The sequence below is a fragment of the Felis catus genome, chromosome A1, assembly GCF_018350175.1.
Source record: "Felis catus isolate Fca126 chromosome A1, F.catus_Fca126_mat1.0, whole genome shotgun sequence".
NCBI lineage: Eukaryota > Metazoa > Chordata > Mammalia > Carnivora > Felidae > Felis > Felis catus.
In genome coordinates, this window is record NC_058368.1 from 14072241 (window position 1) to 14099481 (window position 27241).

A 27241-nucleotide genomic window follows, 5' to 3' on the forward strand; every position below is an offset into this window, starting at 1 on the left:
GCCCCCTCTCCACTTGTGCGTGCATGTGCATGCTCTCTCTCTTTCTCTTTCAATAAATAAATAAATAGGGGTGCCTGAGTGGCTTAGTCAGTCGAGCATCCGACTTCGGCTTGGGTCATGATCTTGCGGTTCATAAGTTTGAGCCCCACATCAGGCTTGCTGCTGTCAGTACGGAGTCTGTTTTGGATCCTCTGTCCCCTTCTCTATCTGCTCCTTCCCTGCTTGCACTCTCTCTCTCTCAAAAATAAAACATTTAAAATAAAATTAAAATAAATAGACATTTAGTAAAAAAAAAATAAAGTGGTAGTAATTAAAACAGTATGGTACTGGCATAAAAAGTAGACACATAGATCAGTGGAATAGAACAAAAAACTCAGAAATAAACCCAAAATTATATGGACAAATAGCAGAATTAAAAAAAAAAAACTTTCACAAACCTATGAGATACAGCCAGGAAGTGTTTAGAAGAATATCCATAGTTATACAGCAATAAAAAGAAAATACAGAGAAAAATAATTAAAATGTCTAAGTTAGGAAAAGAATAACCAAATAAATGGAAGAAAGTAATTAATAAATAGACAAGTAGGAATATCATGATTTGGGATATAAAAAGTCATTTAAAAAGCTAGTTTTTTTTTAAACTCATGACATAAATGGATGTCATCATTAACCAACTTAATAAAGGACAAAAATATGAATGTATAAAATAAATTATAATTTCCATAATTAATATACAAACTGAAGAAATTAAAAGAATTTTATATGATCATTTTGTACAACTTTCCCTAGAAACTGGTAAGACAACCTAGTAGAAAAAGGGGGAAAGGATATGAATGAATGGTCAGCTTATAGAGGAGAATATGCATGGCATATAAATATTTAAAAAGAAGGGAGTCCTACTGGTGTAAGGGAAATATATCCTAAAACTAAAGTAAGACATAATTTTTCACATATTAGATTAACAGAATTCTCAAAATTACACATCCTGTCTTTGTTAGCAAGATTGTTGGGGGGAGCAAGCATTCTTGCACATCAGAACTTAAATTAGTATAGTCCCATTTAGAGTGAAGTGTTAATTTTGATGAATGTCTGTTGAAATTACAAATACATATAGTTTTTAACACAGCAGTTTATCTCTTGTACATATGTGAAATAATGATTCTTCAGAGGTACTCGTGTTGTTTATATTTGTAAGGGTTAAGAGAAATCTTAAATTTCTATTAATAGGGGATTTGCTAAAAAAAAATGATGGTTTATTCATTAAATGGAATACCATGCAGTTGTAAAACAAAACTGTTAAGTCTCAGTATATTGATATCACAACTAAATTGTTACATGATTAAAAACAAATAGTATAGATAAGTGTTTATTTGATTTAATTTTGTATAAAAAAGAGGATATAAGTATATAATAGTTCCTATATTACATTAAGAAAATCTAGTAGAATATGTAAGAAACAAGAAATTACAAACAGTGGCTCCTTATGGGGAATTGGTACATGTACATACATACATACATATATATATATATACACACATACATATATATATATGTGTGTGTGTATATGTATATATATACACACATGTATGTATACACACATATATATGTATATGTATATATACACACATATATATGTATATGTATATATACATATGTATATGTATACACATATATATTTGTGTGTGTGCATATATATACACATACACACATATATATGTGTGTATATATGTGTGTGTATATATATACACACATACATACATATATATGTGTGTATATATATGTGTGTATATATATATACACACACATACATACATACATACATACATACATAAAATTCATTGGCTGTCAAGTTGTACTGCATTGGTTTGGATCCTGGCTTAGCCACACATTTTTTGAATGGTTTTGGAAATATCCTTGAGCCTCAGTTTTTATCCTACATGAGTAAAACTATACTCCTTTCTCACTGAGTTTTAAGGATAAATGATACGGTAGATTTAAGAGTTAATCACAGTACATTGCAATATGATGCTTTAAATATTTGGCAAAAAGGTAATAGGTGCAATTTAACCTGTAATTCTGGTAAAAACAGGTCATATCTTAAGTATAATAAGATATTTATCTTAAATATAAAATTTAAACATGAAATACTAGTATCATTTAGATCAGTAGATAAGTATTTCTACTATATTATTACTATTATTCAAGATTTGAAACAAATAAAACACATAATTATTAGGGAGGAGGAAATAATGTTTGTAAAGGCTTTCATTACCTCAAAACCTAAGAAAATCGTCTCTAAAACTGTTAAGAAATGAAATGTCACCCAAAGTCAGTGTCTTATTTGTGTCTGGCAGTGATTCTGAGTTGGGTCCATGAATGAAGCTAAACTGAAGTCTGGTGCATTCGTCCTTTGCAATGCCTAGTTTGTAATTTCTGTCAAGTGCCTGGGATATAGGTTGTGAGATAATCCATATACTTTGTCAGCTGAAGTAGAGATAGGTTTGATATCCATCATTAAAATTGAGAAGTCTGTTCCAAATAATATATACACAGCTCCTCCTTCCTCTTGAAGATGGAACTCAAATAAATCCTCTCTACTTGAGTGTGAGATGGACTTGCTGGCTTTTTTCCAAAGGATAGTGAAACCTGGCAGTGATTTCCCCTATTGATTAAGGGTGACATCAACAGTTCTGTATCGTGTTGATATCATGTATTACCTGATATGATGTAATGAGAAAGGCACTTCATCTCTGTGGTATTCTTCTAAAAGTAATAATAATAATCCCAGTCTAGTCCAGAGAAAGTATCATATATCCCCAAATTGAGGGATATTCTACAAAATACTTGATCAATACTCTGCAAAACTGTCAAAGGGCATGAGAAACAAGGAACAGGAAAACTGCTGCAGAGCAGAGGAGTTTAAGGAGATATGATGACTAAATGAAAGGTGGTATTCTGGATTGGGTCCTGAACTGAAAAAGGACATTAGGGAAAACGGGTAAAATATTAATAAAAGTCTGTAGTTTAGTTAAAACGTTATACTTATGTTGATTTCTTAGTTTTGACATATGTATCATGATTAGATAAGATATTAACATATGGGGAAGTTGGGTAAATAATATATGGGTACTCTCTGTACTATCTTTTCAACATTTCTGTAAATCTTAAAAATTTTCAAAATAAAAAGCTATATAAAACTGAAAAACTTAACTTGGGTATATGTTTCAATAGAAAGCCAAACTGTTCTTTCATGGAAGTGGTCTGATTATAGTTATCCTCAGAACAGAATCTAACAAATCATACAGATAGATGATCAAAATGCCTAAACGGCTGTACTGTAATACAACTATGATAATTTTAGCTTATAAAAATTTAAAAGCCTGTGTTATTGAATGTTCATTGTGGAAATAAAAATTCTCAACCAAGTATATTTGTCTGATGTCTTAACTTCAAACCCTGTACTTTCTGGGTGAATTCTCCAAGTTAATCACACTCTAAATGAATCAGCTTGCTGTGTGTAGTGTTGACTACAGGCCTGAGAGTTATATACTGACAGTTGTTTTAACCTAATGGTTTCTTTTTCAACTAGTTGAAATTACCCAGTTTTTCTGGCAGAACCAATTGTCTGTTAACAAAAAGTAGTGATGTAGGTTCTGGGAGCATGAGAGGTGGAAAGAAGTTTCCTTCCCATGTATTTTCAACATCTAACCTATTGGCTTTCTTCAGGCAAATGTTGGTTCCTATGTGTACGTGGGGTAGCAGCAGAGAAAACAAGACAACTGGTGAGGGGTTTTCTCTCCCATGGGAATGACAGGCAGCTGAAGAATTATGTTAGAAGCCTAAAGAAAAGACTAAAAAGCAGCAAATTTTGAGAGATCATTTTTCTGTCAAAGATCTCTGCCTCTTACTTTCTCTCCTTTGCACCCCCCTCCCTCCTGAGAGGTGTTAACATTGGCTTCTATGTAAGTGACCACCAGAAGGCCAAGAAGTATCTGAAATGATGGGTTGAATCTTCCCTGTCCTTGAATTTGTGGGAGTGGAGGAATATTGGAATGCCACAATGCTGGCTCCAGGACTTAACAACAAGCTAGGTTTTATACTACAGATCAGTTATCTTAGGCGGTCCTCTACCTTACAGCACCTGCGGGGATCCCATCATGTAAAACCCACAGCAGTGAGATCTGACCTCAACTGTGTAAAAAAGAAAAATAGCAACTCATTAAAGGCTAGTAGCCAGAGACAGGAGATAAGAGAGGGTCATCAAACTATGTACTCAATGAAATAGAACTAGTGGAGGGGGCTATGGTGGAATCTTTGAATTTTATTTTTAAGAGGAGCATTTAAGATTCAAGTAGGGAACCAAAAATGATATTCTGCCTCGTTAGCTCATGACTTGTTTTCCAGTCCATCCAAATTAGTGGATTCCCACTAAATTAGTAAGTTCCCAAAGCATGGGTCCAAAAATAGAAAGAGAAAAGATAAAGAATATAGGAGACTAAACATGTGAATAAGAATTCTTATAGGAGAAAAATAGTGGGTAAAACGATACCCTGAAATACTTTGTACTACTAGAAACTTAGAAATTTTGAATAAAATACAACAGAAATCCTTTCAGATGTATAGCTGAGCACACAAAGGTAGTTAAATTCTCATATGCCAAAAATGAAAATCAAACATAATGGGAGAAATAATTCTTAAGAAACAAGGTAATATTAAAACAAACCATGAAGCTTTAAAAAAATCACAGTAACTTCTAGAAATTAAAAGGTAGTAATTAAAATTAGCTCCATGGACATGTTAAACAGATGAGATAAAACTTAAGAAAGAATTGGTGAGCTGAAAGATAGCAATGAAGAAATTACCCAGAATGTAGCATCAAGAGACAAAGATGACAAATAAGAAAGGAGGTTAAGAGATGGAAAAAGAATGAAAGTTTTCATAGAATAAAATAGCCAGGAATGAATTTAACCAAGGATATAAAAGATCTACAAACAAAACTAAACCTAAGCTAAACTAAAAGTAAAACTAAAACTGAAAACTAAAAATATGCTTGATTAGCATATTCATTATTCTCAAACACACACAAAAATATAAAACTTGTCCGTGGAAGTCATAAAATTGTCCAAAATGTAAATAAATTGTCATAAAGATGACTTGTCACCCACAATTCAATTAAGAAATCACTGATAAAAATCAAACTAATACAATGGAAATGTACATATTGTAAATAACTCATAACAAGAAATTACTGTACACATTATAAAGTGTTTAGAATCAAAACTGAGAATTTTGTGTATTTACACTTCTGAGAGTTGGCCTAAGTAGTATTGGAGGCAACTGATAGTCATAAATATTTATACTAAAAAAAGAAAGGTGATGGGGCACCTGGGTGGCTCAGTCAGTTGAGCGTCCGACTTCGGCTCAGGTCATGATCTCGCGGCTTGTGAGTTTGAGCCCCGCGTCAGGCTTTGTGCTGACAGCTCGGAGCCTGGAGCCTGCTTCGGATTCTGTGTCCCTCTCTAGCTCTGCCCCTCCCTCGCTCATGCTCTGTCTCTCTCTCAAGGATAAATAAAACATTTTTTAAAAATTAAAAATAAAGTGTTTTGCCTTTTCCCCCCTAGGTTTTTAATTTTATGCTGAATGTAAGGATAGTTTAACATCAGAATATCCTTTAATATAATCTCCTTATTAACACATTGAAGAATAGCTACGTAATTACGCAAATGGATACAAACAATTTTGGTAAAATTCAGTATCCATTCATCATCAAAATTCCTAGGAAAGCAGGAATAGAAAATGATTTCTTTAACCTGATAAGGCCTGTCTACTTGGAAGTAACCATCGTCCTGTTTAGTAGTAAAATATTAGAAGCATTCCCCTTCAATAGCTACAAGTTAATGTAAGCCTGTTTTCACCAGCCCTATTCAAGATCATATTAAACAGTATACTGACATTCATAGAACAGTCAGCAAATTGTTTTAAGTGTAGAATATATAATGGGCTGGGCTATAAAACATAAAACAAGTTTCAATAAATTTAAAAGAATTGAGATCAAACAACATGTTTTCTTTGACCACAACAAAATTAAGTAAGAAATCAACAGCAGAAAGAGCTTTGGTAAATTGCTTGATAGTAAGAACCCCTAGGTCAAAGAAATCTCACAGCAAAATAGAAAATAGTTTGATTTGTATAAATCCACAACATACAACATACAACCAGAGCATATAACAACTAACTGAATTCTCATGCATTGCTGATGGGAATGTAAAATGCTCTAGCCATGTTCCAGAAGAGTTTTCTAATTTCTTAAAAAATGTAGCACTTACCACATACCCTGGCATTTCCATGCCTGCGTACCTACTGGGGAGAAATGACGGCATATGTCCACAACTGGACTTGTACATGGATGTTTTTAATACCATTATCCAGAATAGTTCAAAACTGGAAATAATCCAAAATTCCATTAATTAGTGAATGGATAAACAAAGTATCATATGTCCATACAATGGAATACCAATGCACAATTAAAAGGAAACAAACTACTGATGCACACTATGACATTAATGAGTCCTAAAAATCATTATGCTAAATGGAAGAGGCCTGATGGAGAAGAGCACGTGTTACATGTTTTCATTCATATGAAATCTCCAGAATGCAGTTAGTGATTATTATATTGGGCTAGTGATGGGAGTGGGGATTGACTACAAAGGCACAAGAGAATTTTTTGGGGTGATGAAAATGTTGGAACTGGAAGTTGATGATAATTGCGTGACTCTATAAGGTTTTCAAATAATGACTAAATTATATACTTACATGAATTTTATGTTCATGTTGGTGAGAGAAGCTGCTGGTAAAATGCGTTTACACTTTGATGGTACAAGTTACACTTTGATGGTACAAGTTACATTTTGATGGTACAAGTTACACTTCGATGGTACAAGTACCACTTTGATGCTAAATTGCAGGGAGTCTCATAAAATTAAATATAAAAGCTTTTAACACCCATCATTTCAGTTACAAGAATTTATTCTAAGTAAATAGTCATGGATATATGCCCAAAGATTTACCTAAAAGGGCAAAGTTTTGTTCATGGTAGAAAAAAAATGGGAAATAGCATCAATGTCAACAGTCATCAATGGATGTAATGTGCTGCATACTTATTATATTTAATGACTGAAAATTCAAGACAGGATAACAGGAAAAAAAGTATAAATTACCTTATACAGAATTAGTTTCATCATATTGATATCATCTATATTTATCACCATATTTGTATGCATAGTCATTAATCTAGAAGAACATAAACTGACACTTTATAATGATTTTCTCTGAGTTATGGAAATTATGGGTTTCTTTTACCTTTGTCTTGTTTCAACATACTGTCTGAGTTTGTTACAAGAAGTATTCTTTGACTATCCAAAAAAAAAAAAAGGCTTGCTTATTTTGTGAAGAAGAAAATTGGATTATATTTTCATTGGGATGTTAGTAAGCTAATAAATGTATAATTTGTATGACATTAAAAGGTTACTCTTTTTTTTAAAAAAGATTACATTCTTAATCCAAATGGACAGAAATCCTATAAAATTCAAAGGGTAAAGCAAATAGGCACTAAAGCCTGAAGTCTGTTTAGGTCTTAAAGTTAAGGTTCAAAATTTTAGTTTCTCTCGTCTATGCCCTATTGAAGTCTTCTTGAGCAGAATGCATTGAGTTGGGTCTTTCATTAGGGATTCTGTGGGAAACAAAGTCACGTGGGGATCATGGGGCGTATAGCTCACCCACACTCTTCCTGAGATAATGGATGGCATTTTTGGCTGTCTCTTCAGTGCTGTGCAGCAAAAATTATTGATAAACATTGTTTTAAAGCAAACTGCAGGAGGAAGCTGACCCATCTCTTCTCTGGTATATATGGAAGATTCTTCAATTCCCCCACAAAAGGCTAGAATATAGCTGCTCTATAGAAATTTACATTATAGAAGATAATCAGAAGGGCATGAATTTCTTTAGTAGCTGAAATTATACTGGTGCAGGTAAGAGATTATTGTAAATTCCTAATTAGGCTATTCCAGGTAGCCTAATTTGGATAACTTTTACCAGCTTCATGTATCAGAGAGATATATAAAGGAAAACACTTTGGCATTTGTTCTTTCTTGATTAGGGAGCAAATGAAAGTTTAAGTCGTCCTTGCCTTGGGTGTCGCCTGAATTGGAAAATACTTAAAGCCTTCCCCTCTATAATCCCATAATATCCATTAGTCCTGATTTTTAAAAATTTTTTAATGACCAGTTGACCTTTTTTCAGTCGTGTTTAAGTGTTTCACAAACACAGCCACAAGACAAACATGTGCCTAAGCTCTTGGGTTTCAGTTATTTTGCTGTTTCCCTCCCTGGACTGAGGAGAATTAGGTGGGGGGAAACAGCTGCCCTGTGTCTTTTGTTGTACAGTGTGGAGCTTGGAGGCTGATGTTAGAAGAGAGGATTTCCAGGTGAGTGGTACCCAGATAAATGGTTCATTATTTGATTTCTGTATTAATTAAAGTAACAATGGCTGCTGCAGCAGACAGACACAATTTTAGCTGCTTATCAAACTGGTAGTTTCTTATTCATTGAAAATCCAAATGGGTGTTCCACAGTAGGTGGCTTTCTTGCAAGCTGTGATTTAGAGACCTGGGCTGCTGCTTCCATCTTGTCCTCCCTGTCTTCGTCATGTGGCTCCTGTGTTTCTGCCTTGGAGACAGAGCATGGAAGACGTGCATGAGTGCTTTTCTGTGGGTCAGGCCTGAAAATGGTTCATGACTTTCCTGCTCACATTCCACTGGCTAAAACTCAGTTAAATGGTCACACCTGAGTGTAAAAGAGGCTGGAATTGGTAGTATACCTGTGCTCTCAGGAAGAAAGGAGTAAGAATTGGTGAATACCCAATTTATATCAGTGTTGCCAGATCTGAATAGGGAACAATAGCAAATCAAGGTAAGAAATGAAATGCCTTGGGTTGAGAGCCAAGAGGATCCAGATCTTGAATTCGAAGACAGTGACACAAGTGAGAGGCTCATAGCAATTCCTTGAGATAGAACTAAATGTAGGAAACCCTGAGTACAGCCTTCTATTCTATTTATGGATTTGGTGTGGGGAGGACAGTTAACTGAGCCAATAGTAAGTAATTAAGAAAGTTTTTTTTTGGTGTGTTTCTCTCTCTCTCTCTCTCTCTCTCTCTCTCTCTCTCTCTCTCGGTTTTAAATCCAATGGCAGACCACAAATACAAGCAATAATGAGCTAAGCATCCGTCTCTTGATTTCTACTCAGGTCTGCTCATGGTTCATGAGTTTGAGCCCTGCATCGAGCTCTGTGCTAACAGTGAAGAGCCTGCTCTGGATTCTCTTTCTCCCTGTCTCTGTCCCTCCCTCTCTCTCTTTCAAAATAAAGAAATAAATAAACAAACATGTATAGACTTTAAATTTAGACAGAAAGGATTTAAAAATTTTGTGGTCTCTGTATTAGTGGAAACTAATAGTTTTAAACTTAATAAAAATAACTCCTAAATAGTTCATTAAAAATTTGAAAATAATAGCTGTCAACATTTATATAATATTTATAATTTGTATATTTCACATTTTATATGAGGAGTGTTTAAATAGTGTTTTTGGAACTTTAGAAGATAGCTGTGTTATAAATGTTATTTTACTGCAGATGGAAGTTAGTAAAAATAATTACTTGTATGATTTTGTATCTGCTTAATAGATTGTACTTTCTAAACCCAAAGTCATGTGATTAGGTAATCAAATGTATTTCATAGTGTTTTGTTTTCTTTCCCCCTTTTTCTCCAGGAGAAAAGTGGAAATTATGCATACTCATAGTCTTTTCACTCTTCTTGGAGAAAGGCTGATGTTGCATACAAACACTGTGACTGTCACCACATACAACACACTTTATGAGGTAAAAAAAAAATGTGATGACGATTTAAAATGTATTTAGTGGAAACCTTCTATGTAATTGGGATCAGTAGTTGGTCAGTTAATCAAAAAGCCAGAAATCATTATTTTCAAAAATGAACACGTACTTACATTTTAAAATTTTATTTTAAAACATACCCATGTACATTTATTTGCCCATCTTTTTATGTCAGTCCAAGGTGTTTTCTTTTAGTATGGGTTGGCTGTTTGACTTTGTGCAGTATTTCTCATACAAACCACACCTATTATGTATTATATATTAGGTCTTTCCCTCTCTCCGCCTCTGCTAATTCTTTCTATCTCTGTCTCCTTTGAAACTACCATCATTAACCTAGAGTTGATAGTGAGGTAAATTATAGGTAAAAATTATTGTGAAAGCAGTATCTGGAAGGAGCAGTAGATTTTATCATCTCAATTTACAAATCCTTTTTTCATCATTTCTACCATATAGCCATATAGCTTGAGCTCCGTATTTTCTATGAAATGCACACACTACCTCCCAAAGTAGCTGTTTTTATTTTTAAGGACCAGTAAAATATGAGTAATAATCCCTGTGTTAACCTTAAAACCTTAATTCTACTCTCCTACAACTGGTCTTTGGTGGCCCTAGTTCTTTTCTCTAGTACAAGGATTAGCAAACTTACTAACACCTGTCTGTGTGGCTAGGCGCCAAGGCTAGTTTTTCTGTCTTTAAATGGTTGAAAGTAAGCAAAAGAAAAATAAAATATGACATATAAAAATGATATGAAATTAAATGTCAGTGTCCATAAATACTTTTGTTGGAACAACCCCTGTGCTCATTCCTGTACATGCTACTGGTGGTTGCTTTTGCGTCACAGCAGCAGAGTTGAGTAGGTGCAACAGAGAATGTTTGTCACGTTCTCATCACACTTGGCATGCTGCTCTGTTGCACTACAGATCACGGCATGTGGTGACTTGATAGTGTTTCACGTATCACAGGTATTTTAAGTCTAGCTTTTTGTTTAATACCAGTGCATAACCGTCATGCCAGAATAAGAAAAGTGGACTTCAGGTCTCACACGTCTAAAATACAGTGGAGTGTGAATAATTTTGTTACAGATTTAGGTGGCAAAGCATCTTATCTGTTACACAAGGACACTACTATACATTGACACTAATAGATTAAACACTTGTAATAACATCCTTCACTCAGAAAAATAGTAGGCAGAAAATAAAAAATAGCATCATTGCAGATTTCTCCACAAGAGTAAAAAAATGAAGTGAGAGACATTGAGGGCAAATGCTAAAATTCTTAATGGCACAGTATATCTCAATTCTAGTTTTGGGTGGCCCACAAGTAGAGGATAGTTTTTACATTTTTAAATGACCAGAATAAAAGAAGAATATTTTGTGATGTATAATTTTATGAAATTCAAATTTCATAGTTGTAAATAAAGTTTTATTGGAAGGTAGTCACGTTTATTCACTTAGTCTATGAGTGATTTCAAACCATAATGACAAGGTTGAGTTGTGAGAGACCATATGACCCACAAATCCTAAAATAGTTTTCTACCTACCTTTCTGTAAAAATTTTGCTACAAAGATAAAATTCTCTGCTGTAACAGAGAAATATCTCTCCACTCTTTTGTCGTTTTTATTAAAAAGTACATTTTAATCTGATATCAGAATTAATATGCATTCATTATAGAATTTTGGAAAATACAGAAAAACACCAAAAAAAATTTACTTCTGGTGTCTCCATCGGTACTGAATTATATATAAAGTTTTTTGTTAGCTCACATACACATACAGACACACATACAAAAAACTCATGAAATATCATCCTTCCCATAGCTTTGGGTTCTCGTTTTTGCACTTAACAACATACTGCAAATATTTTTATTATAAAATGTTCATCATAGTTGGGAGGGCAAAGTTTTCTGGTAAAGGGCCAGATGATAGATATTTATAGGCTTTGTGGTAGTCTTAGTTTGTCTAGACTGCTGTAACAGAATACCACAGACCAGGTGGCTTATAAACAACGGAAATTTGTATCTCACGGTTTGGGAGGCTGGCAAGTCCAATATCCAGGCAGTGGCGGATTTGGTGTTTGGTGAGGACTCACTTCATGGTTTATAAACCATCTTTTCACTGTGTCCTCCCATGGCAGTAGTGTCAAGGGAGTTCTTAGATTTCTTTTATAAAGGGTCATAGTCTGACCTTCATGAGGGTTCCCAAGCCCTAAACACCTTCTAAAAGTCTCCACACCTCTTAATACCATGACACCGGGGATTGGTTTGCAAGATGAGAATTAGTGGGGAGACAAACATTCAGTCTCTAGCAGCAGGCTTTATGGTGTCTGTGGGACTACTCAGCTCTGCAGTTGTGGCTCAGAAGCAGTTGTAGACACTTTGAGACAAATGGGTGCGCTGGCCAATAAAACAGTATTGTATCTGTTTTATTTTATATCTGTTTACAAAAGCAGATGGTATCCTGGATAGTATTTTGGCCTCAGGTCTGTAACATTACTTTCAGCTGTTTTGTTTCATCTTTTTTTTCCGTTTTATCTTATCATCATTAAATTTAAGAGTAAATTAAAAAACTCCTTTGACTGCTCTGTTTCTTTCATTTTTAAGCCTAATATTACAACTTTGTGTTATTCATTCATCTAATTACATGATTTGTAAATGCTTATCGTCCAGAACACTGGGTATTACCGTAGTGTTTTTTTTTTTTAGTATTGCTCCAATATTTGACCTACAAAACTGAATAAGCATTAATAATAGAAAAGCCTACCGTATACAAATCATCTTGATTCTGATATTATATTTCCCTAATAATAGTAACTGTTTTGGAGGGTGTATTTCCTGTGACAGTCACTTTGGTGTAAGTACTTTTCGTACATTATCTCAGAGTCTTACAACAACCCTATGAAACTAGATTTTTTTTGTTGTTGTTGCCTTTTTAAACAAACAGAATCACAAGTTAAACAATTTTTTTTCTGTGTCTCACCATTAATAATAAATGGTCATAAGATAGGCAGATTCCATAATGTATGTGCATAAGGTAAAAAATGTCAGAATCTGCCTTTGGTGGACAACATGAAAGTCCTCTGAATCAAAACTGTGCTACAAGGGGCGCCTGGGTGGCGCAGTCGGTTAAGCGTCCGACTTCAGCCAGGTCACGATCTCGCAGTCCGTGAGTTCGAGCCCCGCGTCGGGCTCTGGGCTGATGGCTCGGAGCCTGGAGCCTGTTTCCGATTCTGTGTCTCCCTCTCTCTCTGCTCCTCCCCCGTTCATGCTCTCTCTCTGTCCCCAAAAAATAAATAAACGTTGGAAAAAAAAACTGTGCTACAATATCATATTAGAGCTCTTTCTATTTGTGTTTCTATCTTGGTTTTTTTAGACTAATCCTTCTCTGGTTGATGATGTCTATACATATTTTTTAAATCATTTTTTGCCTACATGAATTTCTAACCCTCTGCTTGTTTTAACCAATTAGTGTCAAGAGTAGAATGTCTTTGTAGTTAGTGAAACCTTATATTAAAATAAGAATGTAGCATAATAATATATTATGTTGAATTTGAAAAATCATTAGGTACTTAACCTTAAAGTAAGAACATATGTATTTCTATTAGTTTTCTTGAAAAGTGGCTCAATAGCAAATGCAGCAGTATTTTTACCTACCATCTATACTCATATGCACTTAGTATCCAGATTTTAGTCTCTAATGATATTCTACACTAAAAAAGCCAAGTTGTTGCTGATTCCGTGTCTTAGGTGGAGAAAGTATGGATAAATTTAGATCTTCTGATACTGGATATTGGATGCTGCAGATAAAGGAACTAACTTACAAGGTCTCTGACCAATTTGGCTGTAATATATGCTTTTAAAGTAGAATAATAATCATGGTTAATTGGAAAGATGGACTAAGTTAATTATACTCTAAAAAAGGAAAACTTAACATAAGTATACAAAAAGCCCAAAAAGAAAGATGGTTATGATATGAAATGGTTGCACGGCTGATCCCGTAAAAAAGTAGAAGGGGTCTTAGCATAAGCTTTAGTACCACTAACAAGCCATATTATGTTATTAGACTGCAGGATGGTGGATGACTAATTCTGGATTACCAAAGTTAAAAGACTGCACCGTTTTGGAAGGTAGCATCAGGTCACAGAAAATTAAAACTCATGTGACAGGTTTGAACTTAATTCTCATTAACACAGTAAGTGAAATTTAACTGTAACCGGAAAACTCAGCCTCAAAACCTGCAGCTTGAGTTTGATTATCCTTGTGAGTAAGCATCGAACAGGGCCTACATCCCTGGCAAGAATGATTTGGTTGATAATCTTCAGTTTGAAAGCTCTTTTACCTTCATTTCCATTTTGGTTTGGGGAAATTAACTTCACCCCAAACAATGTATCAAAATCAATATCACTACAACTGTAGGAAAGTATAAAATGAAGCACAGAAATAATCAAGAACTTTGTGAAGCCTATGATCTTGGTAATGATATTTTAGCATATGAGGTTTTTTTTTTTAAAGTTTTTGGAAGGCCAGTTAAGATAAGGACTATGTCACTGTCATCTTTAAAATTCTAAATCTGGGGCACCTGGGTGGCTCAGTTGGTTAACTGTCAGACTTTGGCTCAGGTCATGATACAGTTCACGAGTTCGAGCCTCACTCACATCGGGCTCTCTGCTGTCAGCACAGAGCCCACTTCAGATCCTCTGTCCCCCTCTCTCTCTGCTCCCCCCCTGCTTGTGCTCACTTTCTCTCTCTCTCTCAAAAAATAAATAAATAAACTTAAAAAAACAAAGAAATCTCTCTTTTAAAAAAAATTCTAAGTCTGGTAATGCCTATAATAGAATAAATAACAAATATTAAAGGACAAAGTAACTAAGACCTTTTGGCAGGATATAGCAGATACCATTGTATAAAAGATGAAGATCTATCTCAGTTATTCTGAAAATTTTTAAAAATTATTAAGGAAATATCCCTGTCTCTTAGTTTTCTGAGGTGAATTTATTCTTATAGGTCCTATGCTAAGAAGTAAGTTGGCTTTAGTGAACTACTCTTTGAAATAACTCCAAATTATTTTTATATGAATACTTTCTGAGAATTACATTATTTGCAAAATTTGTATCTTAAGTTGATTTGCTTTATTTTTGCTTTTTTATTCCATCTCTAAATTATGGATAATTATATTTTCTTAATACTTGTTAGGACTCTCAAACATACTTAAATATAATTTGTTAGATTTTAAAATATGTCTTGTAAGCACAAAACTAGATTGTTCTGTTTGATATAGATCTTAACACTATCTGATTATTTACTGTATTAAGTATTGGGATATTAATTTTACCTCATAGGTTTGGGTTTACTATTTCTCTTTAAATATTGTTCCTATAATTCAGTTAAATATTAATGTAGACAGAGGCAGCCAAGTGTGGGAACTTCTCATCTGAAGAGCTCAATGTCTTACAGAAATAATGAACTGATTTTTTTTTAGTTTCAAGTTTTTATTTAAATTCCATTTAATTAACATACAGTGTAATACTAGTTTCAAGAGTAGAATTTAGTGATTCATGCACCCAGTACTCATCACAAGTTTTGTTTTGTTTTGTTTTATTTTGTTTAAATAAAAATGTGTATATATGTATTTTGGTTAATTTATCTTTTTCTGTTAGGGTATAACAGTTTCTGAACACAAAATTTTTACAAGGTGGTAGCATGCTTAAAACTTATAAAAATGAAACCCTTTTCTCAAAATTATAGACTCTCATAGGTGGACAGTATGTTAAATATCTTGTTCAAATATTCTTTTCACAGATAAAGAAACTAAGTGAAAAAAGTAATACAGCTTGTTCAAATTATAAAGATACGAAGATTCTCTGACCCCAGATACTTACAGTGGCAATTGGGTGTAACGGTGGGGTCAATAGTTTGCCATTTTAAGAAATAGCCTAGTACTACTTTTGTCTTAGAAATTGAGCCTACTATCTAAAATGATTTATACATGATGAAGCTGGGGAGTGAGTAGGTCAGAGAGGAAGCTTTAACAGCTCCTGCTTAAGCCTAAACTCTTTCTGTGGCCCATGAGTTGTGAGATAATTCCATTCATAAAATAGAATTTAAATGTATAATGCTAGGCTCAGATCTGTGTATCTAAATACATATTTATCAAGTTACTTCCATGCTTATAATTCATTATTGTTCCTCAGCCCTGTCCAAAATGATTAGCCATTAGTCACAGGTGGCTATGGAATTCTTAAAATGTGGCTATGAATTGAGATGTGCTCTAAGGCTTAATACATATTGGATTTCATGTCCGTATCTGGCTCTGAACCCTTCCTACAATTTTGGTTTTGTAAGGGCTGGGGTTAGCTTCCTATGCGTATCTGTAATCAATACAAGTCAAACTCTCATGGCCCATCTTGAGTCAAGTCCTTTCATTACAATGTTTATATCTATATTCATCTCTCCTTATTTATATCTCATTATTTACCTCCCTCTTTTAAAAACTCATACAGGTTCTTGGGGTGCCTGGGTGGCTCAGTTGGTTAAGCTTCTGACTTCAACTCAGGTCATATTGCATGGTTCGTGGGTTCGAGCTCTGCGTTGGGCTCTGTGCTGACAGCTCAGAGCCTGGAGTCTGCTTCAGATTTTTGTGTTTCCCACTCTTTCTTCTCCCCCACCCCCTGCCCCTTGTGTTCTGTCTATCAAAAATAAATAAACATTAAAAAAAAGGAACATGTATTTATGCCTGTCTCGACAATTAATTGATTCTTGAAATAATAGTTCCACCTAGCATCTATGTTTCTCATTCCAACTATGTAGCAGAGTGTGGGCACATAAATGGTTCTTAATAAGTACATGCTGGGTTGAGTTTCTAAATATGTTTTTGTAGTTAAAAAACTCATACTTGAATATGTTAATAGTTTTCAAAACACTTTCACATATAGAGCCTTCTTTGATCTTCCTAGCAAGTTTATTAGGTAGGCAAGACCATTATTATCCTCCTCGTTAGAAGATTAAATACAGACTTAAAAAGGACAATATAAAATTGTAGATTTTTTGGGATAAATATTATTTTCTTTGCAATGAGGTTTCTTATTTTTGGGGTGAGACGGTTTTAACTCATCTTCATCATGGAAGAGTGTGGCCTGATCTTTCCCAAGCTTGTCTACAGTTATTTTTAATCTGTTTGTAACCAGAATTTTAGGGATGTGGTCCACTGGGCTGTAGGGCCACACCAGGGCTTTTTTGGGCAGACTGGTGTGAAAACTTCTTGTATGCATACAAAACCACGGAATGTTCTTTGGTATTTTCAAATTCCTAGGATTTGCAAAGAAATTTTTGTCCGATGTGTCTGCTCCATCTGATTAGTAGTGCATGTCTGTAGTGCAGTGTTCAGAAAATCCTGAGGCACTGTTCAGTTTCAACAACAAAGTGTTTGGTTTAAACACAATTATAGGCGTGAAGGAGAGAGGTTCTTAAACCCTGTATTTATCATTTTAGTAACGGTAGGTTAGTTTTAATTTCAAGGCAATACCTTTTTGATAAACATTCCTAATATACATAAGTCAGTTTTCTATCTTTATCTCCTTTTTCTTCTTCTTTCTCATTTCTGAGCAGAAGGTCAGAAAAGTGCCTATACTGGATATCATGGTCTTTTTCTAATCAGAAGGGATCATTTCTGGCTCGTAATTAATTCCCTTTCCCCATCCTCAACTTTCATAATAATGGCTAAGTACAACTAGGCTCTCAACTAACTTTTATGGTTTCTCCATAGATATTGTACCTTACTGTAGGCTGAACTGAACGTTTCATTCAGAACTTAGCATATTAATTTAAACAGGAAATTAAATCAGTAATATAAAATTATATTCTTATTAAGTATAGTCTCATTGGACTATACTCATGCAAGAATAGGTATACACAGGCTAAAGCCTAAAATACAGTAAACAGCCATATGTCCATTATTTATATATAATTCAGTTATCCATTCTTAAATTTAACAAATGTTTGAATATTGGCAGTGTGTCAGGCATTGTGCTAATTGCTAGGAATATGACAGTGAAAAAGATGTGTAAGAATCCAACACTCATAGAGACTGCTAAATTTTAGTGGAAAAAATTAGAAAATGTTTTAGAATTCTGTTTTTTTCTTTATTTGGTTAATTTCTTGTCATTTTTTTTGTTATTTGAAAAAATAAGTTTAAAGAAAAATTCATTAGTAAATGACAAAGAGCACATTTCTAATGAAGACTTTTCCTTTATCACACTTCATTTTGAAGTTGAGACCCAGGCTCAGACATTATTTTTTTTGTTGCCTTACTTTCTAAGTTTTTTAAAATTAATGACATAAGAGTCAAATGTTTATACACCATAAGTTTGCTAAGGATGTACAGTGTAAGGGTATTTCAAACAGAGTAATTCTTGGATTTCCTAATTAATCTTTCCTTCTGTCAATACTGGTTTGTTTTTGTCTTTATCCATAATAAACAAAATTTGAAAACTGAAGAATTAAAGAGTTTAGAAGTTTCAGAATGACTAGAGGACCCTTAGAAGAGAGTTTCATTTGATTTTGAGAGAATTGACAGTTTTTGCATTCTTTGTATATCTATATTTTTAAATTATGATTTAAATTATTTATTAAATGAAATTCAAATTCTTCATCTTTCAGATCTTGACAGAGCAAGTATGTACTCAAGTTGTACACAAACCACATCCAGAGCCAGATTCTACAGTGAAAATTCAGAATCCAAGTGAGCAAATAGCAATTTAAAAAAAAAAAAAAAAAAAAAAATATATATATATATATATATATATATATATACATACATGCTATACCTTATCTATTGTGTAACTGGAAGTATGTAATTCTTAATTCCTTTCACCTATTTTGTTTCCCCATCTCCCTACCTCCCTCTCATTTGACAACCAGCAGTTCTCTAGTTCTGAGTGTATTTGTGGGGTTTTTTGGTTTGTTTGTTTGTTTGTTTAGATTCCACATGTAAGTCAAATCATATGGTATTTGACTTTCTCCCTCTAACTTATTTCTCTTAGCATAGTACTCTCTAGGTCCATGCATATTGTTGCAAAAGGCAAGATCTCATTTTACAACTAATATCCTAGTTTGTTTAAATACCACATCTTCTTTAGCTGTTTACCTGCCGATGGACACTTAGGTTGCGTCCATATCTTGGCTATTATAAATTATGTTGCACTGAACATAGAGGTGCATATATCTTTTAGATTTAGTTTTTTGTTTGCTTTGGGTCAATACCCAGTAGTGGAATTACTGAATCATAATGGTAATTCTATTTTTAATTGTTGAAGACCCTTCATACTGTTTTTCACAGTGGCTGCACCAAATTACATTCTTACCAACAGTGCAGGAGAGTTCCCTTTTCTCCACATCCTCACCAACACTTGTTATTTCTTCTTTTTATTTATTTTCTTTAGCTATCCAAATGGCAATTCTTTATGTTAATGCAGTAATGACATGATAACATGTGAAACTAAATCGAAACTTTTCCTAACCACCTTAATCATTATGGTGTTTACCATAGTTCATAATACTTCTAACTCACCTACCATAGGGCTAAGCTGAAAATGAGTAAAGGTTTTTGAGTGGAAGATATGCAGTTGTAAATCTTGACTTTTTTTGTGTGCGTATTCACAGTGATTCTTAAGGTGGTGGCAACTTTGTTAAAAAACTCTACACCAAGTGCCGAACTGATGGAAGTTCGTCGTTTATTTTTATCTGACATGATAAAACTTTTCAGTAACAGTCGTGAAAATAGAAGGTAAGCAATTTCAATACTATAACAAAGCTTTATTCCATAATTATTTTCTCTCCTTTATTTTTAGTCTCTTTCAAAAAGTTTTTCAAAACTTTCCCATATTGCTAAATACTTGTAATTCTCTGAAAAGGCATTTTATGTTTCTTTGATCTAATGTACATTTATTATACTTACTTTTATATTTTTATTTGATCATGTGGGCATTATATTTTAATTGTGGATATGAGTACACATATTTAAGATGCACCATTCCTTCTGGTGATACCTGTGTGTTGTAATTGTGTTGGAGTTGCTTATATTCATCTCTGCTTTTCTCAGTTTCTCTCCGATAACTGATTATTGTGGTGCATTTTTAAGTTAGTTAAGACATGGGGTACAGTCTAAGGCTGTGGGTGCTTCCTGAGTCTTCAACAAATATGTATTGAATGTCTGGTATGTATCAAGCACTGTGCTGCGCACAGATTGTCTCCGTGTTCAGTCTTGGCACAATTTAATGGGGAAGATAACAAGAAAAGAGTGATTAATATGTAATGTGTTAAGTGCGTTGTTAGTGCTACAGGTGATGAGGAAGTAGAGAAACGATAACTAAATCTGACTGGGAGAGTTAGGAAGCCAACTTGAAATGATAATTTGGATTTTTCCAGGTAGAAAAATGGGAGAAAATCATTCCAGGTATAGAATATAGAATGTGCAGAATGACTGTGCATCTTGCTTTACCTAGGTCAGATCATATTTTCACTCTTTATCTAAATTTAAAAATAGTAAATTCTAATATAATTCAGGTATTTTTAATGAGGTGGGATTTTTTTGTTTGTTTGTTTTTTTAACCCACTAGATGCTTATTGCAGTGTTCAGTGTGGCAGGATTGGATGTTTTCTCTTGGCTATATCAATCCTAAAAATTCTGAGGAACAGAAGATTACCGAGATGGTCTACAATATCTTCCGGATTCTGTTGTATCATGCAATAAAATATGAATGGGGAGGATGGAGAGTCTGGGTTGATACACTCTCAATAGCTCATTCCAAGGTAAGGAGATGTAGCACTTTAGATCATCAGGGTTTCGGCTGCGGATTCAATGGCTATAAACACGCATCTGGTGCCATCTTGTGGGCATTTTACATTATGGCCGATTCCTTTATCTCCACTTTCTTTACTGTTTTTGGTTTTATTTTCTCTCTATTCTGTAACACTGTTACAGCTTGAAATATTTTACAGATCATTTCATTGAAACCCCATGTTTATGAACCAGGGATTTTAGACCCCAGACGTAACCCCACATACGTTTTATAGCTCGAGTCTGAGCCAATAGTTCTTTTACCTTAAACATACCTACTGGTTCTTAAAAGAATATTTCATGAAATACATGCTGAAAAATACTTTCTGAAAAGTAATGAGAAATTGCCTTTATTTCCAAGTGAATCATGAATAAGGGTTTAAGTTTAGTGGCATTTTTAATTGCATTATCTTTCCTTTTTAATTCTAAGAATCTATATATCTGTATTTTAAATGTTACCTGATCTTTGGTGAGAGAAAGTAGTGAGTTAACATGCACATTTATGTACACATTAGATTCTGGAAAAATCGGAGTCAAGATTTCTCATTATGTGGTGTCCTAGAAAAAGCGTGGGTGTCAGAAGTTTGGCTTTTAATCCAGTCTGTGCCACAGTTCAGTTTTGTGACTTCAGGAAATTTGTATAGTCCTTTTGTGCAGGGGTTAGAAAAATGTTCTTTTTAATGTTTTTTTAACCTGTACAGATAGTAAATATTTTAGGTCTTGGGGGCTGTACAGCCAGCCTCTGAAGCAGCTATTTAACTCTGCCATGTGGTGTGAAAATAGCCATAGGAAACGTGTAAAAAATGAACATGGCTGTGTTCTTGTATAACTTTACTTACTAAAACAGGTGATAAGCACGTTTGATTCATGGGCTATACTTAGCCAGCTTCCACTTTTAGGACTTGATTTCCTCTTCTGTAAAATAAAGGAATTTTTGTATCAACATAATCTCCAAAGGAAGATCCCTCTCAACCTAAAATCCTGTTGTCATTTAGGTCAATATCATATGTGCCTATAAGGAAAGATTTTGAACTTTATTATTTTCAATTTTAGAAGAGCTTTTATTTCTGTTAAAACTTATATTTTATAATGTATTGGCACCTTTTATCATTAACAAATTTTAAAATACTACTTGATAAGAAAAACATTTCATGTTTTATGAAAAAATATATTTCATAATTATTCTTAAACAAGCCATGTAAAGTAACCCATTAGTCTATATAAAGATAAATTTGTGATGTTTTAACAGTTTAAAAATGTACATAATTATAGATATGTGTGATTTTTAAATATCTCAATTGGAAGTAGGCACACATGAATAATAGATGGTGAAAACTGATATGGTAATACTTTGGATATTATATATATTATTAGCCAATTTTCTGTGTTAGCTGAACTCAAATATGTAGGAATTCAACTGGCATATTAGGTTAGAGTAACATTGAAATACTTAACCTAAAAGAAAAGATTACTTCACTTAAAACTTTAATGTTGCTAGTTTACTTAACTGTTTTTGGACACTGTATATATATAACGCGCGCACACACACACACACACACAGGTATATAAAATAAGTCATATGTAACTATTTTTGACGATTACTTCCAATTACTTAATGAAACTTAAGATTAATATGTGCTACACTTGAAATCGTAATTTTGATACCATTTTCCCTATTAACATAACTTTACTTGTATTTTTTTCTCCTTGGTATGTATATGAAATGCCTTAATGTTTTCTTTCCTTATTCCTAAGGTCACTTACGAAGCACATAAAGAATACCTAGCCAAAATGTATGAAGAATATCAGAGACAAGAGGAGGAAAACATTAAAAAGGGAAAAAAAGGGAATGTGAGCACCATCTCTGGTCTTTCGTCACAGACAACAGGAGCAAAGGGTGGAATGGAAATCCGAGAGATGGAAGATCTCTCACAAAGCCAGAGCCCGGAAAGTGAGACAGATTACCCTGTCAGCACAGACACTAGAGACTTGCTCATGTCGACAAAAGTGTCAGATGGTATTCTTGGAAATTCAGATAGACCGGGAGGTGGTGTGCATGTGGAAGTGCATGATCTTTTGGTTGATATAAAAGCAGAGAAAGTAGAAGCCACCGAAGTAAAGCTTGATGATATGGATTTATCACCGGAGACGTTAGTGGGTGGAGAGAATGGTGCCCTTGTGGAGGTTGAATCTTTATTGGATAATGTATATAGTGCTGCTGTTGAGAAACTCCAGAACAATGTACATGGAAGTGTTGGTATCATTAAAAAAAATGAAGAAAAGGATAATGGTCCATTGATAACACTAGCAGATGAGAAGGATGAACTTCCGAATAGTAGTACGTCATTTCTCTTCGATAAAATACCTAAACAGGAGGAGAAACTTCTTCCTGAACTTTCTAGCAATCACATTATTCCAAATATTCAGGACACACAAGTACATCTTGGTGTTAGTGATGACCTTGGATTGCTTGCTCATATGACTGGTAGTGTAGACTTAAGTTGTACATCAAGTATCATAGAAGAAAAAGAGTTCAAAATCCATACAACATCCGATGGAATGAGCAGTATTTCTGAAAGAGACTTAGCGTCATCCTCTAAAGGGTTAGAGTATGCTGAAATGACTGCTACCACTCTGGAAACCGAGTCATCTGGTAGCAAAATTGTACCAAATATTGATGCAGGAAGTATAATTTCAGATACTGAGAGATCTGACGATGGCAAAGAATCAGGAAAGGAAATTCGAAAAATCCAGACCACTGCTACAACGCAAGTGAGTTATCCTACGTGAGTTCTAAAAATGCATTGGACAGATCCTGAGTTGTTAGCACTACGGCAGAGTAATTTCCGAACAGTCACATCATGTTTATACTTAATTATGGCATTATAGTTACTTCGGGAATCACGTGTTATGGTAGTATATATACAAAACAAATTTAAAATATCTGAATTATATTTCCAACTCCACCACATTGTGTCTGTGTACCTTTGTTGGGCCTCTCTGGGCCTGAATTTCCTTATACAGTACAAGTGTTTGTACCAGATTAAAATATGACCTGGAAGGGCTCTACCCATTCCAGTATTTTGTGACTCTGTGACTAAATTTACACATTTTGTACTCAAGATCTTCATTCTGAATACTCGATTAATTTTAACCTTTTAAGCTTCAGGCCCAACCCCGTTCTGTGGATTATAGCAAAGAGGACTTGGAGCCCAGATTGAACTGATAAATGAAATGAAAGGGAAGGGAAAAGGGAACTGTTATTTATCAAGTGCCTACTATGTTCCAGGCACTGTGCTATATGTTTTCAGATTTAATCCTCACAACCACCCTGTGAGGTAGGTAGTATGGCTGAGAAAATTTGGACTTATTAGCAGTGAAAATTTTCTTTACAACGATGTGGCTAGGAGTTGTGGTTATGAGAAAATTAAAGATTCTTAGGCCTAGTGGTGAGGAAATGTTAGTGCTGCATTTCTGGCCTCACCAGAGTAAAGCTAAAAATAGATGATGTTTTCTGATATGAATTTTAATTGTGGAGCTTTGAGTTTTAAGACCACTTCCTTCTTTTCCAGGCTAAATTACCTTATGATTAAGAATTGAAGAATACTTTTACCATTAGTGATTTAGGTTTTTGGTTGTTCTCTGGGTTTTCCACTCACTGTTTCATATCATCAAAGATAAGGTTAACATGTTTCCATTAGAATTGTATTATAAAGAGTAAACCATACCTTTCTGGTGTCTTTGTACTCTAATAACAATCCTTACATATTCCGTGTGGGGAAGAAACCACAACAAACAAACAAAACATGTATTCTGTGTGTGGGAAAGCTGTTTTTATTTTTTCTCTGTTAACTGCCAGCTTCTATTTTTGTGGCGGTTGTACTACCATGGTAATTGGAAGGGAGTGGGGATATTGAGTTAGGTGAAGATTTAAATGAAAGGAAAGCATAGTGCGTTGTTTATTGAGCATAATAATCGCTAGGCTTGCCTGGTTTTCTAACTTGTCAAATAAATGTACTATTTTTCGAAATTGAAGTATTGTGAGTAAAATAGACTTTTGAGTTAATTTCAATCTGTTCAAGTAATATTTTTTAATCTTGTGTTTCTAAGTATAGTTAGTTGATGACATATATCCCGTATACTTCAATTTTAATTATATGCTAACTTTTGTAAGGGACACATGTATCTAATATGAAGACTCCATAAACAAGGGTAAAGAGGACTTGGTTTTCAACGTGAACCCTGGTGTTAGACTTGAGGTATTTGATGTCCTTGCCTGGTTTTTGAAACAGAAAAATAAAAGTAATAATAGTAGCCTCTTCAGCTCAAAAAGGTTTCTGTCTATGGAATCACCAGATGAATAATATGTGTAAAATAGATAACCTATCAAAGTTATATGCAGGAGCTCTCTTCGCTCACTTGACTATACTTACTGTTTTCTTTTTGAAATCATGCATTTCTTTGGTAGTCTACAGAAGTTCACCTTTTCTTTCTCTAGGCTGTTCAGGGTCGGTCTATTACACAACAAGACAGAGACCTCCGAGTTGACCTAGGATTTCGAGGCATGCCAATGACTGAGGAACAGAGGCGCCAGTTCAGCCCAGGTCCACGCACCACAATGTTTCGTATTCCTGAGTTTAAATGGTCTCCAATGCACCAGCGACTTCTCACCGATTTATTGTTTGCATTAGAAACAGATGTACATGTTTGGAGGAGGTAGAAATATTTCTTTTCTTAAGACAACTTTCACTTAAGAAAATGACTATTTTAAATTACTGATACATAGTGAATTATATCATTGAAAATCTCACAAATTGAACTTATTAAAAATAATCCAACATGGGACACCTGGGGGTGGCTCAGTTGGCTAAGTGTCCAACTCTTGATATCAGCTCAGGTCATGATCTCCCGGTAGGATTCAGCCCTACAACATCAGGCTCCTTGCTGACAACGTAGGGACTGCTTGGGATTCTGTCTCCGTCTGTCTCTCTCCCTCTCTTTACCCCTTCCCCGCTTGCGCTCGCTTTCTCGCTCAAAATTAATAAACTTAAAAAATAACCTAACATTAAAACTTTGTATAGAAACATGAGTATTTTCATAAAGGTAAGGTTATAAAGCCTAGGGCTCAAATCAACAGGTATCCAAGAACTTAGGACAATTAAAAAGTAAAATTTTGAAACCTGGCATTGCCTATTCTATGTATAAAAGGGATTTAACAACAACAAAAAGGTTAAATTTTGGTTCAAAGCTGCTTCCACATTTTTTGTTCTTTTTCTGTTAAAATTAATACCATATACTAACTTTATTCTGGGTAATAAAATTATAACATAGTGTTAAAATTTAAAATCACCTATGACATCTATTTTTAGAGCCTTTGCCCTTGAAGTCGTTAGTATCAGTTCATATATAATCACCTAAAGAAAACAGTCTGCATAAATGAAATAATTACCCTGCTTCACTTTCAGTTGATTTTCTAATAGCAAATATTTGACAAATTAAGCAGTTACAAGAGTGCGTGCGCATAATTTAGGAAGTTGGTGGCTGGAACAGAGTACCCTACTGTCATTGACTTAAACAATCGATGGCGTGATGTTCTCTGGACTCCAGGAGACTTCTCTGCTTCTCCTAATTTTCCTTCTAAGATTCAAGGTGGCTGATTCAGCTCCTAGCACCACTAAAACGTTGGAAACTTGCCCAGACTGGAAGGCAGGGTCTCTTCTTCTTCGTCCTTCATCCCCTTTTTTCCCTCTTCCCTTTCCTCTTTTTTCTTTTCCCCATTTTCTTCTCCTTCTCTATCGCTTCCTCCTCCTCCTCCTCCTCCTCCTCCTTCTCCTCCTCCTCCTCCGCTACTTTTTCCCTGTCATGCTCCTTACCCTCCTTTCTTCTTTTCTAAAAGAAGCCCTCAGGAAACCTTCCTCTCACCTCTCCCATGCCAGAAGGCAATCACCAGCAAAAGGGAATGGGATTATAATGACTGGCCTATGTAGAGCCATACTGGTTAATAACCTCATAGCTGAGGTAAAGCCAACCTTTCCTGTACTTGATCTAGCTCAACAATAGAACAAAATCTAGATTGTGTTAGCAGGGAAGAAGGAATAACTATTACGGAGAACAGTCGATGTCTGCTATAGAAAGCTTTTACTTCTAATTTTATTTGACCAGTTTGTCCTTAGTCTACTCATGTGATAGAAACAATGGTCTTTCCATTGTTAGTGTTGTTCTATGCTAAATTACCTGGGGATGATAAATAAGGAAACTGGAACACAGTGAAACACATTACTGTTAGCATGACCTCAACGGAGATATATAGTGTAACTTCCTAATTATAATATTAGTAGTCCTCAAATGAGTGGTACTCAACTTCCCTTCCTTTAACATAAGATGGATACATAACATACACGCAGATACCACATGTTTCTGTTTTCATGCGCTCTCGTAAAATTCCCCAAGCAGAATTTTACTTAATTT

At 34.4% G+C, this 27241-nt stretch overlaps 1 protein-coding gene across 12 annotated transcripts in view; it reads left to right on the forward strand.

The window, feature by feature from the left end:
- Window positions 1-27241, forward strand: part of NBEA (neurobeachin) — a 684640-nt gene that overhangs the window by 184989 nt on the left and 472410 nt on the right. For all 12 annotated transcript variants that reach the window (XM_023250717.2, XM_023250724.2, XM_011286341.4 and 9 more), the window contains 6 exons: window positions 9821-9929; window positions 18595-18676; window positions 19597-19720; window positions 20553-20745; window positions 22529-23545; window positions 25272-25489. In XM_023250717.2, coding sequence (XP_023106485.1) covers window positions 9821-9929; window positions 18595-18676; window positions 19597-19720; window positions 20553-20745; window positions 22529-23545; window positions 25272-25489 — 1743 coding nt within the window. The remainder of the gene's footprint in view (window positions 1-9820; window positions 9930-18594; window positions 18677-19596; window positions 19721-20552; window positions 20746-22528; window positions 23546-25271; window positions 25490-27241) is intronic.